At 44.8% G+C, this 21,831-nt stretch overlaps 1 protein-coding gene across 14 annotated transcripts in view; it reads right to left on the bottom strand.

The window, feature by feature from the left end:
* mef2cb (myocyte enhancer factor 2cb) overlaps positions 1–21,831 on the bottom strand; it is a 210,282-nt gene that overhangs the window by 11,146 nt on the left and 177,305 nt on the right. For 4 of the 14 annotated variants that reach the window (XM_049577830.1, XM_049577828.1, XM_049577838.1 and 1 more), the window contains 4 exons: positions 19,255–19,458; positions 4,511–4,654; positions 1,426–1,615; positions 497–544 (listed from right to left, as the gene is read on the bottom strand). In XM_049577830.1, the coding sequence (XP_049433787.1) occupies positions 497–544; positions 1,426–1,615; positions 4,511–4,654; positions 19,255–19,458 (586 nt within the window). Of the gene's footprint in view, positions 1–496; positions 545–1,425; positions 1,616–4,181; positions 4,320–4,510; positions 4,655–19,254; positions 19,459–21,831 lie in introns of all 14 variants that reach the window. The other 10 variants (XM_049577831.1, XM_049577839.1, XM_049577833.1 and 7 more) reach the window with 8 other exon arrangements.

Raw genomic sequence — 21,831 nt, 5'->3', positions numbered from 1 at the left:
GTGATAGCAGTTACAGTGCAACAAGCTTATGTGTGCTCCAAATGGGAGCTATGGGTGTTGTCATTTTGAATTTACATCCAAATCCAGGAGGCAGCAGAAATGAAGACATGGCTCATCGTACAGAGGAACAGACAAAAGCCCACCATCCCTCCTGACTGCCCGTCAATCAATCTGCTGCTTCAAGTATTTAGTGCGATTTTATTTCTGTTTCCTCACACTTGTTGTACCGTTTTATAGCTGAACGCAGGCAGGATGTGTCACAGCCCCAGCACTGGGCAAACATTCCCAGATGAACTCCACGACCACTAACATCAACACATCATGGACAAAATCTTCACTTGGGGTTTGGGTTACTATTAGTCATGCATTTTATGGCCCAGAGTGGGTGAGTGGGTGCCATGTAAGTGTGTATGTGTGGGTGTATGTGTGTGTGTGTGTGTGTGTGTGTGTGTGTGTTAGCAGACAACTGTGAACGAGAAGAGGAGGCCATTCTTACCAGCACTGGTGCCTGCGCCAGTGGTGAGGTCAGCACCCATGAGGCCACCTGAAAGATGAAAGAGAGAGGAGAGCAAAAGAGAGAAAACCATTAGAGGATAGACACCCACATAACATCCACTATGCCTCATGTCTCTTACCTTGCTGGCCTTTCAGAAGCTAACTCAATTTAATCACAATCCAACTGTGTGTGCGTGTGTGTGTGTGTGTGTGTGTGTGTGTGTGTTTGTGTGTATGTTTGTGTCAGTACGTCACATGTGTACTGATACCAGAACTAATACTGCTTCCCACTCAAACCTTAACACTCTGAGCAACTGGATACTGCGAGTGGATGCATTAAGCTGCCGTCCAAGAAAAATGACACATTATTATTTTTAAGCCATGTGAGGTGGAAGAGTGGGAGGGTCCAGAACGTGTGCGGTTTGGTGTGGATGCTGCGAGCGCCAAAACTCATATTTAGTTTGTGCTAGCGCTTCTAGCATCCAGTTGTAATGACAGGGTGAGGGTGTGGGCAGCAGCCTTCAGACCAGAGGGACAGAAAAAGGACTTTGGACAACAATAACAAACCAACAGGCCTGATTTGCTTATGTCACCAGCAACTAAAAGCCTATACATAGGGCCAGACATCCCATGTGTAGAACCTCACACTAAATCAACGAGACTGTGGGCTGGGATTTAATATGATTTAAATCTTCAGGTTACTTTGAACAAAAATCCTGAGCAGGCATTATGTGAAAATATATGGGAGGGACTTTAGATTTATTCACTGCCTTTAGGTGGAATATTGCGGGTAGCCGTCATAAAATATATCGCGCATTTAATGTGTGTGTGTATTAGCTTGACAGACGGGCACACACACACACAGTTGAGAAGATAGACAGATGGGATAACAGCATGTACATGGGTGCATGAGTGCGAGTGAGACCCTACCTGTGTTACCTGCACTGGGGGGTCTGTGTGTGACTCCGGGAGACATGCTGTTTCTCTGTAGGCCATGGTGCGCCAGTGGCAACAGGTTGTGGTTGCCTAGGGAACCACCTGGATGGCTGTAAATGAGATTGTTCTGGTTGCTAACGGGAATGGACACAGGCATGTCATAGTTTGATGGGGGCACGGCCTGCTGAGAGAGAAAGACAGGGGAAAAGAGAGACACAGGCAGGAGTTTGATTAAACTAAAGATGTTAACGACTGCAGTGAGTGAAGAAAAAAAAAAAACAAGGCCTTCGAGTAAAGGATACAGAAAGAGAGACAGACGTGACAATTCAGAAACACTCCAGGAACACAAAGGAATTTAAAATTGTTTGACTACAGTCAAAGCAGAAGAAAAAAAAAGACAGAGACAGCCAAGTTCAAAAGGACAAATGGACAGCTAACAATAGACAGCCATGCATAGATGAATGGTACAACTTCCTAGAACAGAAGACTAAAAATACAAGACAGTATGGATGGTGGAGGGGAGCACTGAAATTAAAGGGTAAGCGTCTAGAAAACTCCTCTCAGAGTTACTCAAATTGCCCCCATGATGATAGATGGGTTGGAAATACTTTGTCACTCAAACTTGATCCAGCATGGGCAGGTTGCTTCGGAGGCTACAGAGAACTCTCTGTAAAGGACTTCTGCTGCTGACATGTTGCAACATTTGTCATTGTGATGGCAAAAGGTTGACCTGAGGAAGTATTATGTTGTGGTCATTACATTTATATTCCCTGAAATACATTCCTGGTTTATTATATTAAAGGAATAAGGAGGCTATGGTTTACTGGGAAGAAAGCCAATGGCATCCCACTGTTCTAAAAGAGCTAAAGATAATTCAGTCTGTCTTCACCTCACTTAAGAAAAAGTCTGCAATATTTCTTGCAAGAGTAGCTTCAAGACTGGAGAACTGAATGCAATTAGGAATAATTTATTTTTCTGCCACATGGAGCTAATGCAAAGTGTTATTAAGGGGTAGACTCAGATCAGTCAGCAGTCTCATCAGGAACATGAGTAGAGGTAGCCTGTCGGCCCCAGGCGTCTAGTTTGTCATGTTTATTGTGTCACTTGGCAGAGTGGCTTAACCTTGGGAGTGCCCTGGAAGTGGTTGATCCTGCATGTTAGCTTTAGGAAGTAGAAAATAGGGCCCTAAATTACTGCCATGTGTCTGAGCGCCATGGAGGAAGCGCATCAGGGGGATCATCGGCCTGGCTTACGTGGAAGTGGGATGTGTGCCCCGGCACTGCTTTGTCTTCTTCAATTTTATCCCCTTTGCTAATGTTCTTTTTGCAGGCCAAATATTATTTCATTGCGGGCCTCTGAACGTTTCGCTTTTACTGCAACTTTACACAGGAGTGGGCTCGCCAAAACGCCATGGAAGCTTTCTTTTATAACCAGTGAGGGACTGTCTCTGGTTCTGTTTTATTTTTTGAAGACTTTCAGTAATTTCTTCCATCTTGGATTCCTTATTGGAGTTTTTATACCTCTTGACTTCCCTATGTGGTGTTTTAAAGAGTGGGGGAGCTGTCTCTGTGCTCACATTTGCGTGTACACACATCCCTTCGCTGGGTGTAAGGGCCCCGTCTGTAAGCTGTCCTTTAACTGGTGCCATCCTTCCTGTTTTCACTCATCTTCCTCCTCCGCTTCTCTCCCCTCAACAGTCCCCTGCAATCCAGAGGCCCAGTGCTTGGCAGCCACCCTGACCACACACTGAACTGCCACTTGTTGTGTGCAGAGTACCCCCACCCCCGCTCCCCGAATACCACCACCCTTGCTGTTCCACCCCCCCATCCCCACCCAGCTCCGATCCCAAACCCACCCTACACCGCCACGCCATCCCAGCTCACCAACCCCAGCCTTGCTTCTAACCACATCTCCCCCTGCTCCACGCGGCTTAGACACTACTGTTCTTCTCTAAATTATCTACCATGGAATTATCTCTTTCTCTGAAAGGCCAGAGCACTAACCATTCCAAGATGGTGCTTTCTGAACGAGGGGGCAGGCTCAGTTTACATAGAGAGCAGCTTTTATTTTGTGGTTTCTGGCAGCTGACTATAGATTAGATCCTTTTGTAAAACGAACACTATATAATATAAATCCAGCAGCTGACATGTCCTGACACATCTTTGTCTATTAACAAAGATGCTGTGAGGCTACCCGAAGACTTTGCCTTCGATTATTTCGGCGAGGAGGAGAGATAATTGAGTTTTGTGAGGAAGGAGATATGCTTATGAGTTTTTAAATGTCTGCTGCTGTTTCATCGCCACAGCGCCTGTCCTTGTTGTTGCGGGTGACTGAGCACTGTGTTTTGGGGCAGGAAAAGGAAAAGCGCATGCAGACCACACCTCCCCCGAGAGCCAGGCAAGGCATTATGGGTAACGGGTTCAAGGAGGGAACCCAGTAAGGTTAAAATTTGTCATGAGAGAAAGTCTGCAATTACTACAGCAGAAATGCCTGCTAGTTATGGTTACAGTAATGTCAAATTAGAGGACCGTTCCTCAACTGTAATCAAGCAAAATCAAAGAACTGTCTTTTTTCTTTTTTCACTGTGAGTATACAATATCATTTCACTCTGGTCTTACTCTCACTCTCACTTTGTGTATTTAGTCTAGTGGCAAACAATGGTGGTTAGCTGGGTTAGCTCAACAGTTACTGGCCAGTCAGCACTTTGTTAGCCTGCTGAGGATGCGGCGTAGTGTCAGCCCAGTACTTACAGGTATCTTATGAGTTTTAATCATGTGATCAAACTCCTCGTTAATCTGTTTGTATTTCTCCTCAGTGCGTGGGGTGAGGATGAGAGCAGACTCGAGCTCCGGGCTTTCGCCGCCTTTGTTCTCCTTCTTGCTTAATGCCTGCCAGGTCCCACAACCACAGAGACGGACGGACGGAGGGAGACACAGATGATGGGACGGAGAGATGGGTGGAGGGAACAGATGGCAAAAACGAGGAGACGAGGACAAAGCGACAGAAAGCATAGGGGAAAAAAGGGAAAGAAGGAAAGAAAGGTGAGAGGAAGGTTCAGGGTTTAACAAGAGGTACTTACACACAGTCTCTGTCTGCTGATCATCAGATCAATGTCCTCGTTTATTTTCCTGTACTTGTCCTCGGACTCGGGGCTGTGGCCGACCGAGTCGTCTGCGTCGGGGTCTGGGCTGTCACAGCCGTTTAGGCCCTTCTTTCTCAATGTCTGCAAACAGAGTAGTTGCACAACATAGTTGAGGGGCTTTGGGGTAGGGAAAAGTGACCCAGGTAAACAGCTTGGGAAGGACAAATGGTGATGACCGGTGAGGAGGTACCCTTTAGAATCGATCCTGACAAAAGAACAATTTGAGGAAAGTCTGGAAAACCATTATAAGGTTTCTCACTTTATTTAAAATGAACAGATTTCCAAAGTCATTCTTTTTTCTGTGAAAAAAAATTTGGTCTGTTTCTGAGAAATTGTTCCACAAAAGAATTTAATCATTTTGGCAGGCTCCATTCTAACCTCCGTCAACATGGGGTGACACGAGGATACACTGGCCGTTTTGTGCACAAGAAAACATGCAGCTAAACATTCAAGATGGCACAAAGGATTTCATCGCATCCAATAACGAGACATAACAAGTGATCAAACTCTTGACCAGATGACAAATCATGGGACCTTGAAACCTCATAATTACACAGGAAAAGGAAAAGTCATAAAAGTAAAACACATTTTATAACCATAATCATCAGTGTGTCATGATTCATGAAATAGAATTAAAACTCAGTTGAGGTGCTTGAGTTCACGACTGTGGTATGTGTGCAATTAAATGTGGTAGTTTCTGTTTTGGCCACCTGATGGCCACCTGCCCCCATTAGAGTGGCCAGAAAACAGCAGACAGGCGGAAAAGCACACTCTCCACTGGCTCACCACTCCCTCCGAGTGGAAGAGAGACACAGACAAAGAGAGCATGAGAGGGAGAGAGAGCTGCCTCTGTCCTTTTTTAGATATTGTTGACAACCATAACAACAGGGATAAGTTTCAGAGCACATTACTGTGTGTGATAGCACGAGGGTATGTTTGCTTGAGCAAGTAGGCATGTACCGATAGGTGCTGTGTTCATTTGCCTCATAAAGTGAGAGACAAAGACAGAGCGGAAGAGAAGAAAAGTACAGTAGCTGACAGTTAGAGATCTCATCAAAGGCACCCCACTCCCTCCTCCTCTCCACCCTGCTTTCACTCTCTTCTCCCACCCCCCCCCTTCCCTCTCTCCTCCTGGCTTTAATAAAGGGAGATTAGTCTACAGGAGGAATATCACGGGCCTGCTCCTGTCTGTGCAGTCGTCGCTTCACACTGCGCTCTCCTACTTTCATCTGAAGCTCCATATCAGACAGACGTAATTAAATTTACTTTAGCACACCCTGTATTTGATGCTGATCAAGTGTGTGTGTCTCTCTCTGTATATGTTGTAGTGTGCGTATGTGTCTACTGGTGTGAGTGTGTGTGTGTGTGTGTGTGTGTGTGTGTGGTGTGTGTGTGTGTGTCTCTGTGTGGGAGGGAGGGAAAGAGGGGAATGAGTCTGTGTTTGTGTGTGCATGTGTGGGTGTGTGAGAGTGGGTGTTAGCGTCAAGAAAAAAGAAAGAGAGACTGAGCAGGAGCAAGGAGGAAGATAGATGCTAAGATAAGTTAATCTCAGTGAACTTCTTCCTCTCATTTGTTTGTCTCCGTCAGTACTCACTCACGGAAGAGATACGAGTGCTAGCTACTCCATCACAACCAGCAGCACAAGTGACAGGGAGCGATCTGCCTGCTTAGAAAACAAATAACAATCCAGTCATCTCTCATGTCAGCACAACAAAGGCCTGTTTTGAGTGTGGTTTTAGTGAACTTAGAGGGCTTCTTTTGTGTGTGTGATAACTGTTTGATTCCTGAGGCGTCTCGTGGCGAGGCAGCTACTGTAAGCGTGTCAACATTTGCTGGCTCTCCTCTTCTCTCTCTGAATCCTCACTTGGCCCCCAGAGTGGAAATCTGGAATTCTGAATTTGAAAGCGTCTCTCACATCTTTGACAGTCTTCAGGAAATCACACCAAACAAATCAACCAAGGCGGTGCAGGAGATCTGACTTCTAAAAGACCTACAGTGAATCAGGCTCTCTTGCTCTATCAGAGGTGGATGAGTCAAAAGAACAAAGGGGTTGCAGAGGTTTAGCATGCTGTCTTTTTTGGCAAAGGCGTGAGATGTAAAACTTTTCGCTATTTCTTTTGTGTAGTTTCATTCTGGCCTTGGCGATGCATCATATCGAACTGACAAGAGCTGAACCACTGGCCTTTTTCTGTTCACATGAGAATGCATGCGAAAAAAAACCCCAAAACAAACAACAACAACAACTTTTCTTCCTACTTGCACAGATTTTCACCACCTACCGCCGCCAGCACAGAGTGCATGAGAGATTCACTTCCATTCTAGGAAGAATAACACTGGGGGCAGCGCTGGAAGAGGAGAACGAGGGCTGGGGTAAAGGTGACACCCAAATGGGGCGACTGAGCTGGTGGTCTGGCAGGGGGGTGGATTGGGTGTTGACTGGGTGCAGGGAGCCAGGACGTGAGTGTTATATGACTATGAAGCATGTGGCAGAGGCTTAGCTTTCCACCAGGGCTCAGCACATTGAGGGTGCGGTGCAAGGACGGTATGCCGCTCATCCCGGTTATGCCCACCTGTTTTAAGACATCACACCTGTTGCCAAAGGCTGACACACAACCCAACAACCAATTGGATCTGTTGCAGTGCTCATATAGCCATAGAAGGGCCTCTCACACTTGCCGTCCTACTGCCGCCTACTCTCGTCATCCTATATATTTTCCCCTTCTCTCATAGCCCATTGCTTAATCTCTGCACTGAATTTGTTATGAATTTCATGCCCCTGTGTCACAGATTCATCGACTGCTGCTCCAAACAAGGCTCTGAGTCTCTTCTTCAGTGACATCATCACTAAATAAGACACAACAAAGACATATATTTCAAAATGATGTAGAGAATAATGATCATTGGAAAAAGTTGCTGCTACCCTCTCACTGAAAGACACAGGAGTATGGGTATGAAGAGCTGGCATGAAAATAGAGTCTTTGGGGAATATGCTAATAGGATGAGGATTAAACAAAAACACTTTGGTGCAGTTCACTTGTGCCAAGAATTCTATGCACACAATATTCACTCAAATTATCATTCTCATATTGAAATTATTCAATTTCACAAGTGACTCGGATTTTAAGTTTCATGAAGAAATGCTCATTATTTTATTCTTACAAAATGACTGCTGGCATAAAATGAAAACTTTTCTGAGAGCAATATTTAAGTTTATCTCCTTAGTTTATAACATTTTTCATCATCATTTAATTCATTTAACTTAATATATTAAGATATATAAATTAATTAATTATTATTTACTTATCAGACGTCAGTTTATTTCGAAATAAAAAAGGCTTAGAATAAAACTAAATTTCCTTTCATACTGCTACAAAAAGAAAAAAGTAACCATATGTGGACATATTATGAAGTTAAGACAGACTGATGGAGAGAGGGGGAAAGAACGAGACTACAGCGTTAACAGTCACCAGGCACGCTCCAGAAAGTGAGTACATTAAATGGGAGAAAGGAGAGGAGGAAGAAAAAGTATGACGAACAGGAAAGACTGCAAAAAAGCTGTGTATGCTTGCTTGGCTCTGTGTCTTTCTCTGTGGCCCCTTTGGAGGCTTGCTCCTAATTAAACTCCTTCTTCATGATGCTCCCTCATGACTCGACTTGTCACAGGGCCTGTGTGAAGCAGGCACAGCATAGACACGGCGTCCTACATATTTAGACACCCGTCTCATCAGTACCCTTCAGCTCTGCACCCTCAGCTAGGCTGGCCTAGACTGGGCTGGGCTACGACGGGCTACAGGACTACAGCGAGAAAGACTAAGTGAGGCGACTTGGGCTCGATCAAGATCATCGGGGGCTAAGTGAAGCAGGCGTGAGCTACAGGGGAAGTGATTCATATTGTATACTGCTTGGTGTTAGGACATCTGTCAGAGATTTGAGTCCTCTGATGTTTTAATTGCAGGGGAAAAAAAGTCCAGCCTTATATTCATTTCATAGTTTGGGGTGTGGGTAATAACTTCATGTTGCTCTTGAGAGAAACTGTGGAGGGTATTTGGGTGTGAATTCTGGGTGGCCCCAGGGGGTCTGCTAGGGACAGCTGACGCCTGCCCAGAGCTCCTGCCATACCAGGATCCGTCTGCTCGGCATTCTGCCACCCTGCTCACCCTCTCTTTTCCTCTATCCATCTTTCTACCCCCATCTTTCTGTCTCAGTCTGCTGCTCAGTCTGTCTCCATCTCCCTACCTCTGTCCTCTTCCCTTCGTTTCCTGCAATACTACCACGTCTCGACAGAAGCTTGAGTCAAAACACTGTTGGCTTGATGGGTACATCTTTATTTCTGATAGACTCGGGCTGGTTGATGGGTTGTGTTTGGAAAGAGCTCTGTTGCTGACCATTCCCCTCTGCAGTTATCTTGGCAGTGGCTGAAGGGTACGACACATTCAATATTGTGTTTATGGCTATTGGCGACAGCCAGGCCAGTGAATGTATTTCAATGTCTTCAACCCAATGGCTGACAGCATCCATGAAAAAAAAAACCTTCTACAAAAACAACCAGTTTATAATAGGCCTTTTATATCTTTGCCAACACTGTATGGTCTTCGGAATACACATACTATTGTGTGCAAAACCAAGACTTATGAAAGAAGATAGTATAGTACCAGAGTACAAAGAGCTCTCCCCAATAAATGCAGCAGTTTATGGTTCTGCAGTATATCTCAGCAGTCGATGGAAAACAAGTCGCTGACAGACGAGCACAATATAAAAGCATTAATAACTGTGCCACTTATGGTTAATCATGTTTGCTGTGCTGTTAAAATATAATAAAATTGTGCTGGAATAAACAGCTTTGCCTGGCAGGGTCTCAGCTTCTGTTTGTCACTGTGTTAAAAATGGTCGAGAACAGATTGATTCACTCTGACTATCAGAGACATGACAGTATGCAAATTATACAGACCTGCTTTCAGGATGTGTGAGACTGTGTGTAGGTTGTGTGTGACCACAGGGTGCACCTACAGTATGCACTACAGTCTTTCCAGTAAGTGGTTTAGGATCCAAAAGTGAATCACAATGGGATTTAAAAGGGCTCAAATAATCTGCGAGAAAATGTCATCTAAAGCTAGGGGCTGCAATAATTAAATAGGCTGTTTAAAATCAGACAGTGAAAACAAGTTTGAATGGAACACAGCTGGTTTAATGGTATCTGTGTACTGGTCTTGCACACTAACTCACAAACCCAATATTTAGATTATGTATTAGGGGGAAAAGGTGACTAAAAGTTTGGAAAACCACAGGACAACACGGAGCTCCCTTGCTTTTACCAATTGACAAACTCAATTTTGTCAGAGCAGATTGGTAAAGAGCAATGTGGCTCAGTGTCAGTAGGGGTGAGGCAGTGGGGAGAAACACGGTCCCTTCCCATCACAAATAACAAGATGGAGGTGGTCATGAAGTGGACCCGCTGTGGATTAAGACCCCCCAGCACCGCTGCACAATGAGCACACTCAGGGTGGCCTTGCTGGCGGCAGTGATGGGGTAATAGTATGTTTTAGATGTGCTCTCATTCTCCTTATTTCTATTTCTTTTCTGTCTGTCTGTCTGGCTTATTCTTACTTGCTCTCGTTTTTTTGGGTTTTTTTGTCTCTCCCCCTCACTCTCTCTGTCTCTCTCGCTCACTCTTTCTTTCTCTCTGCTTTTCAGAGTGGAGGGAACATCAGAGGGATCAGGCTGGCTTAGCTTATTGGAAGCAGATGGCAGACCAAAGGCAAGAAGGCCACAGTTTCATGAAGCGTGGTTTGAACATGCCAGGACCATGTCGAGGGGCATGCCCATGGATGATGGCTACATGGTGTGTGCGAGTGTGTGTATGTGTGCGAGGGAGTGTTTGTGGGGGGGGGGTTGATTTTGTAGGTTACCAATCTGAGGAATGGGACCCCCAAATCACAGCCTGCCCCTGTCTGTTTTTTTTTCAGTCATCATCTGTGCATCCCTTTGCACTGGTTGAGGCGACATTTGAAAAACTATGCATCAATGACTTTTCAGTGATTTGGTGGCTTTGAAGCCCCTTACTCCTGGTGCCCTGCTGCACTATAATCAAGAATCAAAGGCTGGCGCCTGGGATCCATCATCCCTGGCAAAGTGGTCGTGTGTTCAGTAATAACGCTGGCTAACTGTGTATGTAATTACGAGCTGTCTAGGGATTACTAGATTGACTAGACATAAAAAAAGGGGAGTGAGAAGTAGAGCAAAAACTAGAGGAAAGTGTTAGGAGTAAGTGAGAGCGATAAGGTTCCTCCATGTGGCATTGCGATGGTGCATGTGCTAAAATCGCCATTAAGAAGAGCCCGCTGCAGACGAGAGCCCACTCACAGACAGACAGTCTTCGCTAGCCAGTACACAGCACAATACCAGATGGTGCAGTGTTTCCCATATGGAATAGACAAACACTAAGCACATGTCAGAATCCAACACTGTTTGCTACAGCAGCATCCCGGCCCTGGGAACAAAGTGGTCATTCACACTAGTCACTACACTGTATAATTACCCAGATAGACATTATGAGACACAATGCCAGCTCAGTGAAACTGGATAAAGAGGGCACTTATGTCTGCACCCTCAACATACCCATCTTTCATCCTGTCTATGCTCCAGTTGCATAATTTGCCTCTATTCAAATCAGAGAAATGAGAATGTGTCTTTATGTATTTTTGATTCAACATAAAAATCAATTTGCAAAATTGTGTGTGGAAATCACTTGTTCTTGCTTTGTACATTGTGATGCCACATGTGTAGTGTATTTCAGTTATTCACACATGTCCCCATGTGGCTGCACTGTGACATTATCAATAAAGGCTTTAATTAAATACTTTAAGTTATGATCAGATAGCAACAGCGTAACAGCCTCAGCAAAATGTCTCTTTCTCTTAGGGTGGCAAACTTGTAAAACTTCAAGTCCCCCCTCCAGCCACCCTCTATTTCTTCTTTGTCCCCCACACCAATCGTCACTTATCGTCTTTTGTCTCTCTGTCTCTTATCGCGTGGTGCCACAGCAGGAAAAGGGAGCCTGAGGGAGGCCTTGAGTAACAATGACCAGCCGGTTGACCTCTATACTGTGACCTTGAGTTTCCACACCCTGTCCAAAGCAGCAATCATGGCAGGGGAGGGGCTGAGGCCAGGGGGGAAGCTCCAGGCAGGGCAGGGAATGCCATCTATAAAAATAGATCTTCATTATTCTGAATTTTCCACAAATAGTTTCAAAGAACAAGGCATCATTTCATCTTAATGGCTGGCGTGAATTGTTTTGGGCTGTGTAGTGGAAAAGCCTTGCCTTTTGGCAGCGCGGCCTTAGAAGTGGCCTGCCTTTTTCACCGCTCCACACCACAGGGACCACATATTGGCACATTTCAAACAGTCTATTTTTAAAACCTCTTCTTGTTGTTGTGTGAGTACCTCAGACTTCCGCTTCAGCATATTGACCTTAAAGAACACCTCTGACAGAGATCCAAGTGCTACTTAGTTTCTTGTCTGGGGGGTTCTGCTTTTCTGGGCAGCGGGCGTCTGATGTGGAATAAAATGCTAAGCCTGTAGATCATATACATTATCTGTCATCTTGCTTTTAGCCACTCTTAAGAAGTGGAAGAGGCATATAGTCTATAAAATAGGAACTCAGTAAACTTGGTCTCTTTATGTCTGAGGCTGGCGCCGCAGACAGATGTGTTCCAGCGTGCCAGCTTCAAAAGTTAGAGCAGATTGTGTGAGGAGACGAACTTGTTTGTGTGACGATGACACGTCTCAGGGTTCGACTCTTGTAACAGAGGTAGATCAGCTGATTAAAATGCACTTAATTCTACTGACTATTAAATGTAGTTTCACTGTAATAGAAAAGTTCTCAAAAACACCCAGACAGGAAGCCTCTGTTTGGTAAAGTGTGGGGGTATAAAAACCAGTGAATTAAATAATAGGCTTCTTTATCCAAGGGATCAAATGTTTATAGGCACAGCAGGGCCTCAGATCAATGGTCTTATGCATGTGGTCGCCGAGGGCAACTCTTCACGGTCGGTCCTCACAAGGAGAGACGGAGGCTGAATGAATACTCTGACACTTCGCTTACTCACTCCTCTGTTTCAAAAACAACCCCCACCCACCCTGTTTCAAACACAAGAAGGGGGGGAGAGAGGGAGAGAGAGATTCCATGCCTATTCTTCTACCCTCTCCCAGCAAGGACCGCCAGCAAGGCAACTATTTTTAGCCTCACCACACACTATTTTTAGACCACTACCACTTTTTGAGCCATTTATTAGACAAAAAAAAAGAGCACATCAAATAAAAGAGCGTGATGGCGGTGGTTGTTTTGGGGGTGGTGCTTTATTTCAACCATCTAATGAACTAGTTTTATGTGAGTGTGTGACGGAAATGCAGAGACTAAACGTGGAGACTTTTTTCTTTTGCTCTCTGCTCTTTGTCTCACCACGCTTCCCAATGCCACACCAAAGAGGACGGAGACAGGTGTTGACAGGAAAAGGAGGAGGACAAAGGCACGCCTCTGTTTGTGGATTCACCACATTTTCAACACCGGAAAGATGTTACACATATGTATCATATGTGGTTGCTTGTTTGTTTTTTCCACCAACTTTACAGCTCGTCTGTAACTCTGCCAAAGACTTCCAGAGCCAACTTTCCCATTGTTAATAACGCATAAAGTATAAAGTGTGTGAAAAGTTATTGACAATTTCCCTCGCCTACTCGTTAACGTGTAATTTTCAATCCCATATACTAACTAGCATCGGTTTTTTTTTTTTTTTTGAAGATGCGCTGTGCACGACATGTCACCACTCTTTGTTTTAACAAACTGCGATGCTGCTAGCTTTCCAATGTCACAAGGTTAATTTACTTAGTCAGTCAAAGCAGCTTCAGACCTTAATCCTCAGCTCACCAGGAAAAACAAGCCGTGTTGCTGATCTCTTCGTCACTAGTAAACACTGAGGCACTGTGAACGCTGTGACAACCCCGCCCCTCACCTCCACCCCATGTTGCACCACACGTACCCTATCCTAAAGACCCTCCGAAAACGACTCCAAAGCAAATTACTGTGGACAACTGTGAGACAGGAGATATGATATGACTCCCTTATTTCTCTTGGATGCTGACACATGTCAAAGTCGTACAGGATAAATTAGTGAAGGCATTCAAGCCAGAGTAATTATACAGTATTTGAGAGCCATGAGAAGAAGTCATTCAGTACGCTGATCAACACAGAAAACTCCTTAAGGCTAATGTTCTCCATGCTGTTTAGAAACCAAATAAGCACATAGAATAGCACACATGCTGGAAAATATTTTCACAAGAGCGAGGCAGAACATGAGCACACTGGCACTTCAGAGAGGGAGATCACATGTCCTGTTGACTTGAGAGAATATTATGAGAAAGCAGAGAAAAAGGTGTTTGAATTAATAAAGACAGGAATTTTTGAGGTAAATGACAGTGAAATCCGCCAAATTAGTCTCTGTAGTATTTGGAACGTGTGAAAAATCACGCGTTATTGCCAACTGAAACATTGTGCGAGGCATGTATGCTGCATGCGCTCGTTTTCTTTTTGCCATCTCCCAGACATACCTTCTTGATTTACTTTCTCTTTATGTTTCTTCATCTCCAACTCCACACCCCTCCTTACTTTCCCTCCCTCCCTCCCTCTCTCCCTCCAGTGGACTGTCACTGGGCTGAAATCACACCTGTGCTTCTCACACATCTCAGCACACGGGTGAAACATACGCAGGGTGAAACATGGTGAGGGAGCTTTGCTGAATCTCATTAGCCAAGCGGGTAGTCATTAACAGAATGACCTTTGGAAATAATTACCAGCCTTCCTCCCTCCATCCCTCTTTCCCTCCCTCCTTCTCTTCTCGCACTTATCCATCCCTCTGTCCCTCCCCTTCCCCCTCTCATTCAATAGTACCGTCTAGGTGAGGACAGAGGGAGAGAAAGGAGAAAAGAAGGGAGAGAAACGAGTTAAGGATGGGTGGTGAGGCAGGTCCCTGCTGCTGCTGTTTAAGATTACAGGGTGAGCTGAACTTTCAGATTAGGTTAATCTGCTGGAAATGGGATTGGCCAACGGCCTTTCCTCTGGCAGGTAGGCAGGCAGGCAGGTCAGCACAGCACCAAGAGGCATGTGCCATTCCATGTGATACTTGAGCCAATGGCATCAGAGTGTGCTGTGCTGGCTGAGGTCATCACAATGCCGTCAGCTCTGCAGGGTCCGAGCCAATTGTCACCGTGTATGTACACACGCATACACCCATGCAGTGCAGCCATTGCGAGCACACACTTAGACCAAACGCACTTCCGCTGGTGTGTATATAAGCACAATACCGTGCATGCACATGGTACACACAAATATTAAAGCAACCTTGCCTCTTGCCACTCAGGTATATCCAGGCATTGAGGGGATATAGCTCCCTATCGCAGCTCACTCACTAACCCTTTAGTTGTTTCACAAACCTGTGTTCTTTGTTTCGACAGAGGGGAAAACAAACACATTGTGGAACAGGGATTTGGCACGGCCCAAGTGTGTTGTTGGATTTGGGGCCGTTCAATCACAGCAAGAACCAGCCAGCGCCGCTTAGGTTTGGGCTTGATCTGCAGTCATCGGGTGGGGAAAGAAAAGACTCTTTTATGTGCTATTGCAATTAACAACCCCCATACTGGCATAATAAATCACCAATAAGAGCTGCAAGTGATTGTTCTTACGCAGGAATAAAAAAAGAGAGGAAAAAGCAGAGATAGATCTGTTCTCTTGTCATTTCCCAACACGGCTTCCCATTTCTCCTCTAATGCTGTTCGCATGTCCAGGAAACCGGTCTGGCAGACAGCAAGTATAGGAAATCTATCTGCGTGTTTGACTGTTTTATCTGGAGCCAGACTCAGAGTGTACTGTAGACCTGCCAGGACGACACATTTGGACCCGGCTTGGACATCCAACGATGGGAGGATCCGCTTTCTGTGTTTGCTTTCATCAAGCTACGAGAGCCTAGATAAGCTTACATGTCTCTTTGAACAATTAGCAATTAATTAAGTGGACCTCCCCACTTGTTTATGTAACAGCTGATAACACCGTGTAGTGCATGTTTTATTACCATCTCTTGGGGGATTCTCAGCCACTTTAGATACCACTGTGTCCTGCATGACTTACATGGAAGCATTCAGAACATTAAAGTCCTACATTACATTTCAGATTGCCACCTTCTTTTTGTAATTATTATGGGTTTCTGGATGTCATTTGTTGTGGATGTGACAGTAATAACGTGTAGCCATTCTGATTAGCAATGCTTCTTTTGTTTTACCACTTGTGCTCCGAAGAGGGTTAGCTTTGGTTTCTTGGTCTTTTGCTTTCACAGATATTTGTGGAAGTGTCATTCCCAGCTGAGACTGTTTTCAAGTGAGTCATCAAGACCTTCTTTACCACTCCTCTCGCTCCCTCTCTCTCAGTATCTCTTTCTTTCAACCCCCCTGTTTCGGTCTCTTACATGCATACACCCGTTGACCCCCACATAGATTCAACCTAATGCGGGAAAAAAAATATCTTAGAGATTATACACGTTCAATGAAAAACTGAAAACTGGAAAAAGAGAAGAGTGAGGGAGCGATGGAAAAAAAAAAAGCCCTCCAGCCTCTAGTAAACATGCTGTAGCTAGAGAGGCTGTGCAACGCTCTCAGTGCCACTCTCTCAACAACGCTAATTATCAACCAAAGACATGCTAATTACATAGAGCTTTATTGCTAATGTAGCAGGCCTCTATGCCAGCCGCCCACACTCTGAGCTCCGCTCCCCTACCTCTGCCTCTCCTCCCACTACACCTTCAGGCACAGCAGCAACAGAGGGAGAGGGATGCGTGCAGTTTGTATACTTCTAAAGACAAGAGCTTTCTACAGATTTGAAATTAAATATGTCACATATCACATGTCATATTTAAAACCATATTGTTCCTCTGTGGGGGGATTTAATCTACACCCCTGAATCCAGCCCTTTATCTTGTTCTTGACCTCCTCCTCATCATCTTGCTATCACAACAGGAAGTCCGCTTCGATCCTGCCTCCCTCTAAACTCAACAACCCACCCACGTTCCTGCACCTGTGACGTAGCCTAGCAGCGGCACACAAGGCTCACAAAGCCCCCCCCCCCCCCGACACCACCACCACCGCCGCCGCTGTTCCCCCCCGCTCCCCCTCCCTCTCCCTCTCCACGCACCCTCCTCCCACCCCATGCTAAACGTGCTAGTGTCAGCCCTGTGGCCAATCCCGTTAGCACGCCGCAGCTAAGGCTGAAGGCCTCTTCAGATCGATTTCTCCCGCTGTGAGTCGCTCCGAGTCCTCCAGGGATCACAGTGTAGGTAGTGCTCCGCAGCACTCTCCCCCACTAGGCTCTTTAGCGTCTTCCCCTGACACGGCTGTTTACACGTTAGCCATCCTCTGCTCTCTAATGGAGACACAGTTAAAGAGAGAGCTTCAAAGCAGGAAGCTCTCGTCACAGGCACTTGCTGAAACATGTGACAACTCTCTTCGTAGGTTCAGCTGGGGCAGGGTAATACACTGACTACACAGTGGCTGAAGGGCTTGGTGCATAAAGGATATCAGTGCTTGCAGGCACACAAGGGATATGAGTGGATGCTAAATGGGTTAATGTAAATGATATAATGCATAGAGGATTACTTTTTATCCCTTCTGATATACTTGAATATGATTAATTTTGCACAAACTGTGGCAATTCATATGGAGTTCTAATAAGACTCCAACTAAGCTTTGGGGACGCCGCATAGATGTAAACAGCTTTACTGGTTATTTAATGTTTTAGGCTTGCACATACGATTATAACTTTGACAAAACTGATCTCATGTTTAAAAAAGAATCCGAGCCTCAAAGTTATAGCCTCAGCCGCATTAACAATTCAAAAAAAGGCTCAATAATATGAATTATAGAAAGGGAATAAAAGCACATGCTACGCTGCAAAAAATAATAAGCTGTTATGCTTTATCTAGTGGATTTATTTGCGCTTCTAAATACTGTCCACGATAATGCACCCAGTCCATTCCCTTTGTTTTTGTCATTAAGGTTAGCCATACATTGAGTGCTGTATCCCTTGATGTATGAGCTGCATTAACACACTACATATCTGACTGCACCAAACGGAAATGGCGATGGAACAACAGCAATAATGACATCAGCGAACCACGTTTATTTATGGTGGGGGTTTTTTTTAACCTCCAGACATGATATGAAGGAAGAGGTGATTATATAAAGGGATGGGAATAATGTAAGACGAAATCTATTCCAAAGCAAAAGACATTTCATACCAACGCGAAAATGCAAAAGGTTTGTAGTCAGGTGCAGAGTGCCATCTGGAATAGCAGGACTGTTCCCGGTGGGCCTGTCCACCCGTGGGCGGGCGACAAGCCCAGCAACACCCATATGATATAAAAACATGTCCCATGCTGTTTGATCCTGTGTTAGACTGGCCAGCCAGCTCCATAGGTACCTTGCTAACAATATATATTCATTATTTCTCACAAGGTCCCCACTTTTTCTTTTGTTTTCTTTTTAATCCTTATCTTACAATAACTATAGCGCTGCGCATGTTGCCATCAGGTGCCTGTTGAATTACCAATGTGCATGCACATATGGACACAGTAAAGGGTTTTCTGTGACCTTTAAGCTGCCTAAATTATACATGTTGGATTTATTATCATTTTTCTTTTATAACCATATATACAGTAAAAAAATACAAAAAACCTTCTTTCAAATGTAATGTCACAAGAATTAAAAATGCCATCTGAATATGCATTTTATCACAATACAGTATAACCATCATATTGCTTATGTGTGTCCACGTAACAAGCAGACAAAGAATATTAAATATATTGTATGTGATATTTTTGCACCATTGAAAAATGTTATTTATTCAACACGACTTTGTGGGACAGGTGCAGTTTAATCATCGAGCACGGTGTGAGTGTAAATGTGTGTGCGCAAGAGAACGGGATAAACTCTGCATGAATGCATGCATGTCTGTGTGTGTGTGGCCCACCGGGTTTGCCAGAGCTACAGTGTGAATGTTGCATAACAGGTTCACGTTGAGAGCTTAAGGATCCTGGAGGGTGCCAGCGTCATTTCCTGCTTTATCTACCTGCCTACTGGCTGGCCTGACAGCGCCGTTTAACATCGCCTTGAGCCACACAAGCGACATGTGTCCAAAGCAAGTCAGATCAACATCCTCATCTAAGAGGCACATCAATGGTGACAAGATACCAAGGGCAGGGGTTGGTGATTGCACACCGTAGGGGATAGTCTGAAAGATCCAGATCAATGATAAGCTACCACTTTTTGCGTCACAAAGAACACACAACACAAGGAGGCAATTTAAATAGACATGTTTTCTTGAAACAGATGATACACTGTGAGTATTCAAATGCCTTAAAAGTGACTGATATTGGGAATGCATCTTCGGGGAAGACTATGAGAGCATTTCTGACACTATGTTAGGTGTAAGGACCAAAAGAGAGAAGTAAGGGTTGCTGAATGAGTCACAAAATGCTGCAACCATCTGTCTGCTTGTGTGTTTGCATGTGTCTGTGCATGCCACAGTCCTCCCGTGCATCTGTGAGCGCGTGCATGTGCACCGTCCGCGTTTTCTTGTAACTCACCTCCACAATATCAGAGTTGGTCCTGCTCTCGTGGGGCTCGTTGTACTCGGTGTATTTAAGCAGGACCTTGTCCATGTCTGTGCTGGCGTACTGGAACAGCTTGTTGGTGCTATTGAAGATGATCAGGGCGATCTCACAGTCACACAGCACACTCAGCTCATACGCCTTCTTCATCAGGCCAAACTTTCGCTTCGTAAATGTCACCTGGGTAAAAGAAGGAGACAAAAGATAACTCACAATGAGGGGATGAGGATTTATGTGTTAACATATAGTGTCACTGAACTGAATTTCACCTACGTATCGTCAAATCAATAAATCTTCCTGACTTCATCATTTATATATAGAAAAAAACATCCCCCACCCTCGACATAAATAGCAGCCTGACTGAATGACTTTTCCTTTTTAAAATGAGTAATTCACAGGGAATTAAACGAAAGTGAAGTCTGCTGATGGTTCAACGCCCTCTGACTGTACCACCCCTCCACCATACCAGGGAAAAAGAGAAAAAAGAAAAAAAAAGCTGGGCTTGTTTTTAAGGAACTGAAAATACTCTGTCTCAGACAGATAACGGTAAAGAAGATCAGTTGTTGCTCGTACATCAAAGAGCACAGAGGTTCATCATGGAACATATGTCACAATAAATCGGCCCTTTCATTGTCTCACTCCTACGTTTTTTGCAAAAGAAATACACACACCTATTACTATTGTAATCTAAAAAAAAACAGCTGAGGCATTTTCTCAGAGTGACATTAACACACATTGTTCAGTTGTTTTGTTGCCCAATTAACCGCCTCTCATAGTGAATAACAAGCGATTGATATAAATAACGGATGGGTTCCCTGACTGTGCTTGAAGCTATTTGTGAGTGCTCAGATAGTGACGATGCACTCAACTTAAACCACAGGAATTGTCTTCTCTAATGGGGCCTTCTCTCTCTCTCTCTCTCTCTCTCTCTCTCTCTCTCTCTCTCTCTCTCTGGGTATCTGTAAGTGCATGTGTGTGTTTGTGTGAATGTGTGGCCCAAGACTGGTACCTTTAATAACACACGCATACAAGTGCCCACATTGTCAAAATAGAGCAGCCTCTATTCCTCTATTGTTTGGATCAAAACTAGAGCAGTGAAAGTGAGTTAATTCCAGTGAGCTGCACCTGGTTTCTTTTCCAAGCCATGTGTGCGAGCTCTTTGGCTGTATGGGAAAACGAAAAAAAAAAAAAAAAAAAAAACCTGCCACTGCCAGCTTTCTTCTCTGAGCAACACTGCTTTTTTTATATTGAACTTTCTTTCATTTCCTTCTGCGAGTGTGTGTATTATTTACATTGGAGATCTGTATTGACAAAGCTTTTTTTTGAACAGAGGGGAAATACTGCCAGAACTGTGCCCAGCTGGTAGCTAATGATCTCAGTTTGTTGATTAACTGCATGTTTGTCTATTCTCTTCTGACACTTAAGTGGGCCAAAAAACACAGAATGAAAACCTCCCAACACTCAGTTAAACATGCTCTGAATACAATTATAAAGGCTTTAACCGTGGGCTATAAAAACCTTTACAAAGAAAGCCTGTGTGTGTGGCACATCGGGGTAATGCATGAATAGATTTGCGGCATAAATCTATCACGCATTGCCCTTCACATTTTCTCTTTACAACTGCGAGGTCTGAAAGGGGAGATAGGGTTGAATGGATATTGATAGATAGTTTTGGATTTCCTGAAATCATATCTCCCAGGATGCACCAGAGAAACTGAATATCAAGCTATCCCTCACCTCCACCCTGTCTTTCTCCCTGGCTCCCTCACCACTCAGAGTGGGTGAAACCTTGCATGAACTGCTGTATCCTGGACCAGCTTCCCCACCTTAAAAGTTTTCCAGTGATGTCATCACGTCACGCCGAGCTGTGTGTCAGACAGCGAGAGCTGAAACCAGAGACACGGACGGCATTCTAACTCCTTACAAACCAGCGTATGCAATGTCAGGTTCTGCACCTCGGCACAAACACGCATCTGATTCACCGACGACATCAGGAGAGAAAACTCCCCTGGGCTTTAAATACCATGCTGACATTTACACAGTCATACTGAAAAGTGAAAAAATAAAACAAGTCTCATCCTTAACACTGTAGGATCAAAAGGCATCTTGTGACAATAAGATTAATTGTCATATCCAAGCCCACTCTGAGATGTACCGTCCAAAACTGAAACATGTGCACCCTAAAGAGCTCTGCCTGCCTGACAAGCACAGTGCCACATAACAAATCGCACATGAGCGAGTGAATAAGATGACAGGACTGTAGGACATAAGGTCAAAGCAGACTGTTCAGGAACAGGACATGTGGAGTGTTGTCTTCCCCTGGTGTTTTGATGCAAGGGGCACCGGGGCGAACGCAGGACACAGCTAGCTGCCGGCCCAGCTCCGTTATCACCCACTCACTCAGTCACACACTCTGCTGGGGCCATTAATGTTTCAAAAGGTGGCACGTGGCGCACACAGTGGGCTGGGTGTGAGTCCCAGAGGTCCAGAGCAGCTGGTCTCAAAGGGGAGGTCCACAAACGCTGGCTCGGATCGCTCGCATATTAGCGGACC

This window comes from Epinephelus fuscoguttatus, linkage group LG6 (assembly GCF_011397635.1).
Source record: "Epinephelus fuscoguttatus linkage group LG6, E.fuscoguttatus.final_Chr_v1".
Taxonomy (NCBI): domain Eukaryota; kingdom Metazoa; phylum Chordata; class Actinopteri; order Perciformes; family Serranidae; genus Epinephelus; species Epinephelus fuscoguttatus.
The sequence above is the reverse complement of the archived record's forward strand: the minus strand, read 5'-3'. Positions and strand labels throughout refer to the sequence as shown.